The sequence below is a fragment of the Pan troglodytes genome, chromosome 7 (assembly GCF_028858775.2).
Source record: "Pan troglodytes isolate AG18354 chromosome 7, NHGRI_mPanTro3-v2.0_pri, whole genome shotgun sequence".
NCBI classification, from domain to species: Eukaryota; Metazoa; Chordata; class Mammalia; order Primates; family Hominidae; genus Pan; species Pan troglodytes.
Window position 1 is genome coordinate 95,603,158 of NC_072405.2, and position 10,548 is coordinate 95,613,705.

Below are 10,548 nucleotides of genomic sequence, written 5' to 3' on the forward strand. Positions count from 1 at the left end.
GCGTCCTACTTCCCTGCGCAGAGGGGATCGGCCTGCTGCTTGCCAGCCGCCCCAAGGCTGACAGAGAGGCCCTCGGGAGTCCGCATCTCAGCCCCCAGGAAGAGGAAGACGATCGCCCACGCTTCCAGCCCTTGCTTGGTCACAGGTTGCACAGATGCCAAGAGAACCCGGGTGGCCAGCAGCAGCCAACGCTCCAGTGGCTCCAAGGTCGGCAGACAGCCAGGGAAGACGCGCAACAGGTCAGGGATGGCATGCAAGACCACCACCACCATCAGCTCTAAGCGAATCGTCCGTCGTCCATCCCTACCGAGTTTGAAGAAACCTATTATCCTCCGAAGGTCTGGGTGCCAAGTCCCCACCGTCCTCCGCCGAGGCTATCTCCAACTGTTCACCGAAGAGTGTCTCAAGTTCTGCGCCTCCAAGCAGGAGGCCGTGGAGAAGGCGCTGAACGAGGAGAAGGTGGCCTACGACTGCAGCCCCAACAAGAACAGGTACCTGAACGTGGTCCTGAACACCCTCAAGAGACTGAAGGGCCTGACCCCCAGCTCCATGCCGGGCCTCAGCAGGGCCGCCCTGTACAGCCGCCTCCAGGAGTTCCTGCTCAGCCAGGACCAGCTCAAGGAGAACGGCTACCCCTTCCCGCACCCCGAGCGGCCCGGAGGCGCCGTCCTCTTCACTGGCCAGGGGAAGGGGCCCGGCGACTCCTCCTGCAGGGTCTGCTGCCGTTGTGGCACCGAGTACCTGGTGTCCTCCTCGGGCCGCTGTGTACGCGACCAGTTGTGTTATTATCACTGGGGGCGGGTCCGCTGGAGCCAGGTGGCTGGAGGCCGGGTTAGCCAGTACACCTGCTGTGCAGCTGCTCCTGGCTCTGTGGGCTGCCAGGTGGCAAAGCAGCACGTGCGGGACGGCCGCAAGGACAGCCTCGATGGCTTCGTGGAGACCTTCAAGAAAGAGTTGTCCAGAGACGCTTATCCAGGAATCTACGCCTTGGACTGTGAGATGTGCTACACCACGCATGGCCTAGAGCTGACCCGCGTCACCGTGGTGGACGCCGACATGCGAGTGGTGTACGACACCTTCGTCAAGCCCGACAACGAGATCGTGGACTACAACACCAGGTTTTCCGGAGTCACCGAGGCCGACGTCGCCAAGACGAGCATCACCTTGCCCCAAGTGCAAGCCATCCTGCTGAGCTTTTTCAGCGCCCAAACCATCCTCATCGGGCACAGCCTGGAGAGCGATCTGCTGGCCCTGAAGCTCATCCACAGCACCGTGCTGGACACGGCCGTGCTCTTCCCGCACTACCTGGGTTTCCCCTACAAGCGTTCCCTCAGGAATCTCGCGGCCGACTACCTGGGGCAGATCATCCAGGACAGCCAGGACGGCCACAACTCCAGCGAGGACGCAAACGCCTGCCTGCAGCTGGTGATGTGGAAGGTCCGACAGCGCGCCCAGATCCAGCCACGCCACCGGTCCGCCTCTCCCGCCGCCCTGGCCTGTCCTTGGCCCCAGGCCCCTTCCACAACCGCCATTAGTCCCCAGAGCTCACCCTGTCCACCTCGCCGCAAGGCCAAAGAAACCGGAGCAGTCGACGGCAGGAGAGGGCAAAAAGCCAAGAGTAACCCCAACCGGCCACTCCCAGTCCCCCGGAATCCCTGCCGCGGACCCTCGGGCCTGTCCCCATCCCTCTGCCCTTCCCAGACCTCTGTCCTTCCACTAATCGCCTCCCGCAGCACCGAGCCGCCACTCCCAGTCCCCCGAGTCCCTGCCGCGCCCCCTCGCGCCTGTCCACATCCCTCTGCCCATCCGAGACCTCTGTCCTTACACCACTAGCCACCCCACGTGGGACTTCCATGGCCTCTGAGTACAAGGCCAGCCCCCAGGCCCACCAGCTTTCTGAATGTGTGCTTACCTGTTTTTCTCGAGAGGCACCACAGTGAGGTGGGTGAAGCACTTAGGCTCTGGAGTTAGATATCTGGGTTCAAGGCCAAATTCCACCACTTACTAGGTTTCTAATATTGCACAGATAATGTCTTTGCGCTTCTACCTTTTGATCTTTAAAGTGTGATCAAAAGAGACTTAGACTCCCACATCATAATAATGGGAAACTTTAACAGCCCTCTGTAAACATTAGACAGACCAACGAGACAGAAATCTAAAAAGGATATCCAGGAATTGAAATCAGCTCTGCACCAAGCGGACCTAGGAGACATCTACAGAACGCTCCACCCCAAATCAACAGAATATACATGCTTCTCAGCACCACATCACACTTATTTCCACATTGACCACATAGTTGGAAGGAAAGCACTCCTCAGTAAATGTAAAATAACAGAAATTACTACAAACGGTCTTTCAGACCACATTGCAATCAAAGTAGACCTCAGGATAAAGAAACTCACTCAAAACCGCTCAACTGCATGGAAACCGGACAACCTGCTCCTAAATAAGTACTGGGTACTTAAGGAAATGAAGGCAGAAAGAAAGATATTCTCTGAAACCAATGAAAACAAAGGCACAACATACCAGAATCTCTCGGTCACATTTAAAGCAGTGTGTAGAGGGAAATTTATAGCACTAATTGCCCACGAGAGAAAGCAGGAAAAATCAAAAATGCATACCCTAACATCACCATTAAAAGAATGAGAGAAGCAAGAGCAAACACATTCAAAAACTAGCAGAAGGCAAGAAATAACTAAGATCCGAGCAGAACTGGTGGAGATAGAGACACAATAAACCCTTCAACAAATCAATGAATCCAGGAGCGGGTTTTTTGCAGTGATCAACAAAATTGATAGAGCACTAGCAAGACTAAGAAACAAGAGAAGAAAGAAGAATCAAACAGATGCAGTAAAAAATGATAAAGGGGATATCACCACCGATCCCACAGAAATACAAACTACCATCAGACAATACTATCAGCACCTCTAAGCTAATGAACTAGAAAACCTAGAAGAAATGGATAAATTCCTGGACGCATACAACCTCCCCAGAGTAAACCAGGAAGAAGTTGAATGCCTGAGTAGACCACTAACAGGCTCTGCAATTGAGGCAATAATTAACAGCCTATCAAGCAATAAAACTCCAGGACCAGACGGATTCACAGCCGAATTCTACCAGAAGGACAAGGAGGAGCTGGTACCATGCCTTCTGAAACTATTCCAATCAACAGAAAAAGAGGGAATCCTCCCTCACTCATTTCATGAGGCCGGCATCATCCTGATCCCAAAGCCTGAGAGAAACACAACCCAAAAAGAGAATTTTAGGCCTATGTCCCTGAGGAACATCGATGGGAAAATCCTCCATAAAATACCGGAAAAACGAATCCAGCAGCACATCAAAGGGCTTATCCATCATGATGAAGTGGGCTTCATCCCTGACATGCAAGGCTTGTCCATCATATGCAAAACAATAAACATAATCCAGCATATAATCAGAACCAAAGACAGAAACTGCGTGATTATCTCAACAGATGCAGAAAAGGCCTTTGACAAAATTCAACAGCCCTTCATGCCAACAACTCTCAATAAATTAGGTATTGATGGGACATCTCCCAAAATAATGAGGGCTATTTAGGGCAAACCCACAGCCAATATCATACTGAATGGGCAAAAAGTGGAAGCATTCCCTTTGCAAACTGCCACAAGACAGGGATGCCCTCTCTCACCACTCCTATTCAACATAGTGTTGGAACTTCTGCCCAGGGCAATCAGGCAGGAGAAAGAAATAAAGAGAAATCAATTAGGAAAAGAGGAAGTCCAATTGTCGCTGTGTGCAGATGACATGATTGAATATTTAGAAAACCCCATCGTCTCAGCCCAAAATCTCCTTAAGCTGATAAGCAACTTCAGCAAAGTCTCAGGATACAAAATCGAGGTGCAAAAATCACAAGCATTCTTATACACCAATAACAGGCAAACAGACAGCCAAATCATGAGTGAGCTCCCATTCACACTTGCTTCAAAGAGAATAAAATGCCTAGGAATCCAACTAACAAGGGATGTGAAGGACCTCTTCAAGGAGAACTACCAAGCATTGCTCCACGAACTAAAAGAGGAGACAAACAAATGGAAGAATATTCCACCATCACGGATTGGAAGAATCAATATCGTGAAAATGGCCATACTGCCCAAGGTAAATTACAGATTCAATGCCATCCCCATCAAACTACCAATGACTTTCTTCACAGAACTGGGAAAAACTGCTTTAAAGCTCATATGGAACCACAAAACGGCCCCCACTGCCAACATATTCCTAAGCCAAAAGAACAACGATGGAGGCATCAAGCTGTCCGACTTCAAGCTACAGTAGAAGGCTACAGTAACCAAAGAGCATGCTATCGGTTGCCGTTTTGGTTACCGTAGACCAATGGAACAGAATAGAGCCCTCAGAAATAATACGACACATCTACAACCATCTGATCTTTGACAAACCTGACAAAAACAAGAAATGGGGAAAGGATTCCCTATTTAAAAAATGGTGCTGGGAAAACAGGCTAGCCATATGTCGAAAGCTGAAATCGGATCCCTTCCTTACACCTTGTACAAAAATTAATTCAAGACAGAAGAAAGACTTAAATGTTAGATCTTAAACCATACAAACCCTAGGAGAAAACCCAGCCAATACCATTGAGGACACAGGCATGGGCAAGGACCTCATGTCTAAAACGCCAAAAGCAATGGCAACGAAAGCCAACATTGACAAACAGCATCTAATTACACTAAAGACGTTCTGCATAGCTAAAGAAACTCCCATGAGAGTGAACAGGCATCCTGCAGAAAGGGAGAACATTTTTGCAATCTACTCATCTGACAAAGGGCTAATATCCAGAATCTACTAAGAACTCAAACAGAGTTACAAGAGAAACCAAACAAGCCCATCAACAAGTGGGGGAAGGATATGAAGAGACACTTCTCAAAAGAAGACATTTATGCAGCCAACAGACACATGAAAAAATGCTCATCAACACTGGCCATCAGAGAAATGCAAATCAAATCCGCAATGAGATATCATCTCACACCAGGTAGAAGAGCGATCATTAAAACGTCAGGAAACAACAGGTGCTGGAGAGGTAGTGGACAAATAGGAACACTTTTACACTGTTGGTGGGACTGTAAACTAGTTCAACGGTAGTGGAAGATAGTGTGGTGAATCCTCAAGGATCTCGAAATAGAAATACCTTTTGACCCAGCCATCCCATTACTGGGTATATATACCCATAGGATTAGAAATCATGCTGCTAAAAGCACACACGCAGACGTATGTTTATTGCGGCACCATTCACAGTAGCAAAGACTTGGAACCAACCCAGATGTCCATCAATGATAGACTGGATTAAGAAAATGTGGCACAAATACACCATGGAATACTATGCAGCCATGAAAAAGCATGAGTTCATGCCCTTTGGAGGGACACGGATGAAGCTGGAAACCATCATTCTTAGCAAACTATAGCAAGGACAAAAAAACCAAACACCGCATGTTCTCATTCATAGGTGGGAATTGAAGTATGAGAACGCTTGGACACAGGAAGGGGAACATCACACACCGGGGCCTGTCATGGGCGTGAGGAGGGGGAGGGATAGCATTAAGAGATATACCTAATGTAAATGACTAGTGAATGGGTGCAACACACCAACCAGGTGAATCTTGGAAGGCAAAAGCTACTGAATTTAGCGAATTTGTGGAGGCATTCCCAGAAATCAGCCAGGTGAAGTATCACACAACCGAAGACTGCACCACTCCTCTAAGGCAGCACTATGCGGCAAACCCAGACGGCCACTCTTCTCACCCCTCCTCCGTTGGCTGTTCTGGGTAATGTGGTTCAAAAGTCACCTAGGCAACTGCAAAAATAGCTGAAATGGAGTAAGGGCTTCAGGCTGGTGACTAGCAGAGGTCCACCTGACCCCCGTAAGCTGCTGAACAAGAAGGGCTGCCAGAAGTGTCCCCCTAGGGAATTTGGTGGAGACGAAGACCCGCTCACTGGACAAGGGTTCCTCCCAGGAGACGCCCGAGCGGAAGAAACGGGCTGTGAGCCACGCCCTTTCACCCTCCGCTACCCCGCCCTGGGCTGGTGAAGGTGCGCGTAAGGATGAGGACTACTGAGCCCTGAAGAAATAAATCCTTCCCCTTTGACCCCAAGGAGGATTGCCTGTGAGGATCTTCAACGAGTCTACCCGTGTCTAGACACGGGAGCAGGTCTGTCCGGCACAGCACCTCCCTCAAGGAGGAGAAGAGTGAGGAGAAAGGAAACTCAAGTCTGACCATTCTGTCCTGGGAGAGAAGAGGAGGATCTCATCTCTCATCTGTCCAAGCATGGCAAGGAGACTTTCTCTCATCTTTCCAAGCAAGATGACTTTTTATAATTAGGAAACAAAAAGAATTTAGAAGGCATGAAAGCAGCCCGTAAGGTGCATTCCTAAGGACTGCCCATTGAAACTGACAAAATTGCCCTTGTTTGATGAGAGGAATGAGCAGAGCACTGAGGTGGTGAACAGGGATCTAGTGAGACTTTCCCAGCATGTTTCTACCAAAGCTTTCTCTAAGCTTCTCGGAACACTCTCCTAATAAGCAGATGTTTGGCCCTTCAGAAAGTCAACAAGCAAAATGCCTTGAGTGTCCCAAAACACTGATGCCATGATGTTGGCTCCTGACTGGCCTCCTTTTCCTTTGACTGGACCACTGCCACCTCTCGGTAGCCGTCGCTTTGATGATGCTTTGCATTCGAGGTCATATTGGTAAAGCCATGTTCCAACTTCCGGTTACAATTTGTCAGAGGGATGCGTCAGGATCGTGATCCCTCCTGTTTAAAATTTCCACTGATAGCTCTCGTCGTAACTGCAGCTGATCTGGGCACAGTGGTTTTCACAGCCACTGCAGGATTCATCTCCCACATCTTCTCACCTCTTCTTGAAACAAGCTATACATTCGTAAAGAGTTCATTTCTTTGGGGTAGTGTCCTTAGAAGCTTTTGTTAAAACATCAATGATTTCTTCATTCTTCCACCCAAGCTTCACCAGAAATTTGATGTTTGCTCTTGCTGCAATTTTCGTGGAATTCATGTTGCTCTGATAGGAGTCCTTTTCAGTGGATGTCTCATCCTTCTCAGTGCCTCAAACTAGATCTAGTTCAGAAAGGTTATAAGAAGTTCGGACAAGTTTATTTGAGTGCAAACCAGTGGAAACCCATGCATAGTTTCTTCACCACGTGCATTTTCTATGAACCTTTTGAAGAACCCCTGTGTTGAACATTGCCCAAGTCGTGGGAGAGAAGTGGGTGCGGTCCACTTCCTGTCCTCAATTTGCCCTCAGCGGAGGAGTGCACAGAGCAGGGAAACGCAACCCCAGAGAGATCCTGCCCTGCAGCATGCAGCAGACTGCTGGCCCAGTCCTGGCTCCATGGGGTGCTGTGTGGGCCCAAGCAAGTTGACCAAACTCCCTGACGCTGAAATGAATCCTAGGTGGCCCAATTCCAGTAGCCATGATAGGACTGCCCTGCAGGGACAGTTAATTAACTCAGGAAAAGCAACCTAGCTCCAAGGTTAGCAACCAGGAGTTCCAGTTGATTCCATTAGTGCACCCCTTGAGGCATTCCCAAGCTGGAGTCTGGTGGAAGATGAGGTTCAGTGTGATTGGATGGAAGCACCAACCTATCAAGGAGAAGTCCCACCCACTCTGCCCTGTGCGTCTATAAAGGCGACGGGTGGCGGGGGCGGCACTCATTGAAGCCGCCAGTTGGGAGAGGAGCAGAGCCAGGCCGGTGCTCCCGAAGGCAGCAAGATGTTGCGAGCCACAGCTCCCTGCTGGTTCCCACCTGGATACCCAGAAGCTAAGAAGGTGGCCGAGGAGGCGGCCCTGGAGGCAAGAAGCCGCCAGTTGGGAGCGGAGCAGAGCCAGGCCGGTGCTCCCGAAGGCAGCAAGATGTTGCGAGCCACAGCTCCCTGCTGGTTCCCACCTGGATACCCAGAAGCTAAGAAGGTGGCCGAGGAGGCGGCCCTGGAGGCAAGAAGACGCCAGTTGGGAGCGGAGCAGAGCCAGGCCGGTGCTCCCGAAGGCAGCAAGACGTTGCGAGCCACAGCTCCCTGCTGGTTCCCACCTGGATACCCAGAAGCTAAGAAGGTGGCCGAGGAGGCGGCCCTCGAGGCTCCAGAATTCCCCCTGCCCTCTCATCAGCCTGCCCAGAGCTTCGGGCTCCGGGTGCCCCAGATGCACAACCAGGCCTCCGCATTTGTGGACATCCAGGCGGAGCCCCAGAACATGGGTCCGGCGGTGCCCCCAGCGTGTCTCAAGATGGTGACGGAGGCGTCCTACTTCCCCTGCGCAGAGGGGATCGGCCTGCTGCTTGCCAGCCGCCCCAAGGCTGACAGAGAGGCCCTCGGGAGTCCGCATCTCAGCCCCCAGGAAGAGGAAGACGATCGCCCACGCTTCCAGCCCTTGCTTGGTCACAGGTTGCACAGATGCCAAGAGAACCCGGGTGGCCAGCAGCAGCCAACGCTCCAGTGGCTCCAAGGTCGGCAGACAGCCAGGGAAGACGCGCAACAGGTCAGGGATGGCATGCAAGACCACCACCACCATCAGCTCTAAGCGAATCGTCCGTCGTCCATCCCTACCGAGTTGGAAGAAACCTATTATCCTCCGAAGGTCTGGGTGCCAAGTCCCCACCGTCCTCCGCCGAGGCTATCTCCAACTGTTCACCGAAGAGTGTCTCAAGTTCTGCGCCTCCAAGCAGGAGGCCGTGGAGAAGGCGCTGAACGAGGAGAAGGTGGCCTACGACTGCAGCCCCAACAAGAACAGGTACCTGAACGTGGTCCTGAACACCCTCAAGAGACTGAAGGGCCTGACCCCCAGCTCCATGCCGGGCCTCAGCAGGGCCGCCCTGTACAGCCGCCTCCAGGAGTTCCTGCTCAGCCAGGACCAGCTCAAGGAGAACGGCTACCCCTTCCCGCACCCCGAGCGGCCCGGAGGCGCCGTCCTCTTCACTGGCCAGGGGAAGGGGCCCGGCGACTCCTCCTGCAGGGTCTGCTGCCGTTGTGGCACCGAGTACCTGGTGTCCTCCTCGGGCCGCTGTGTACGCGACCAGTTGTGTTATTATCACTGGGGGCGGGTCCGCTGGAGCCAGGTGGCTGGAGGCCGGGTTAGCCAGTACACCTGCTGTGCAGCTGCTCCTGGCTCTGTGGGCTGCCAGGTGGCAAAGCAGCACGTGCGGGACGGCCGCAAGGACAGCCTCGATGGCTTCGTGGAGACCTTCAAGAAAGAGTTGTCCAGAGACGCTTATCCAGGAATCTACGCCTTGGACTGTGAGATGTGCTACACCACGCATGGCCTAGAGCTGACCCGCGTCACCGTGGTGGACGCCGACATGCGAGTGGTGTACGACACCTTCGTCAAGCCCGACAACGAGATCGTGGACTACAACACCAGGTTTTCCGGAGTCACCGAGGCCGACGTCGCCAAGACGAGCATCACCTTGCCCCAAGTGCAAGCCATCCTGCTGAGCTTTTTCAGCGCCCAAACCATCCTCATCGGGCACAGCCTGGAGAGCGATCTGCTGGCCCTGAAGCTCATCCACAGCACCGTGCTGGACACGGCCGTGCTCTTCCCGCACTACCTGGGTTTCCCCTACAAGCGTTCCCTCAGGAATCTCGCGGCCGACTACCTGGGGCAGATCATCCAGGACAGCCAGGACGGCCACAACTCCAGCGAGGACGCAAACGCCTGCCTGCAGCTGGTGATGTGGAAGGTCCGACAGCGCGCCCAGATCCAGCCACGCCACCGGTCCGCCTCTCCCGCCGCCCTGGCCTGTCCTTGGCCCCAGGCCCCTTCCACAACCGCCATCAGTCCCCAGAGCTCACCCTGTCCACCTCGCCGCAAGGCCAAAGAAACCGGAGCAGTCGACGGCAGGAGAGGGCAAAAAGCCAAGAGTAACCCCAACCGGCCACTCCCAGTCCCCCGGAATCCCTGCCGCGGACCCTCGGGCCTGTCCCCATCCCTCTGCCCTTCCCAGACCTCTGTCCTTCCACTAATCGCCTCCCGCAGCACCGAGCCGCCACTCCCAGTCCCCCGAGTCCCTGCCGCGCCCCCTCGCGCCTGTCCACATCCCTCTGCCCATCCGAGACCTCTGTCCTTACACCACTAGCCACCCCACGTGGGACTTCCATGGCCTCTGAGTACAAGGCCAGCCCCCAGGCCCACCAGCTTTCTGAATGTGTGCTTACCTGTTTTTCTCGAGAGGCACCACAGTGAGGTGGGTGAAGCACTTAGGCTCTGGAGTTAGATATCTGGGTTCAAGGCCAAATTCCACCACTTACTAGGTTTCTAATATTGCACAGATAATGTCTTTGCGCTTCTACCTTTTGATCTTTAAAGTGTGATCAAAAGAGACTTAGACTCCCACATCATAATAATGGGAAACTTTAACAGCCCTCTGTAAACATTAGACAGACCAACGAGACAGAAATCTAAAAAGGATATCCAGGAATTGAAATCAGCTCTGCACCAAGCGGACCTAGGAGACATCTACAGAACGCTCCACCCCAAATCAACAGAATATA

At 52.6% G+C, this 10,548-nt stretch overlaps 1 protein-coding gene across 1 annotated transcript; it reads left to right on the forward strand.

The window, feature by feature from the left end:
* Positions 1–8,849: 8,849 nt before the first annotated feature.
* LOC134810792 (exonuclease GOR-like) lies at positions 8,850–10,133 on the forward strand. The gene has a single exon (XM_063816830.1). It carries the CDS (start codon positions 8,850–8,852, stop codon positions 10,131–10,133), a length of 1,284 nt encoding a protein of 427 aa, XP_063672900.1.
* Positions 10,134–10,548: the final 415 nt, after the last annotated feature.

What these genes read in the sequence shown, in the direction of transcription:
- LOC134810792 (XM_063816830.1), top strand. Translation starts at nt 8,850, where the DNA reads ATGCCGGGCCTCAGCAGGGCCGCCCTGTACAGCCGCCTCCAGGAGTTC.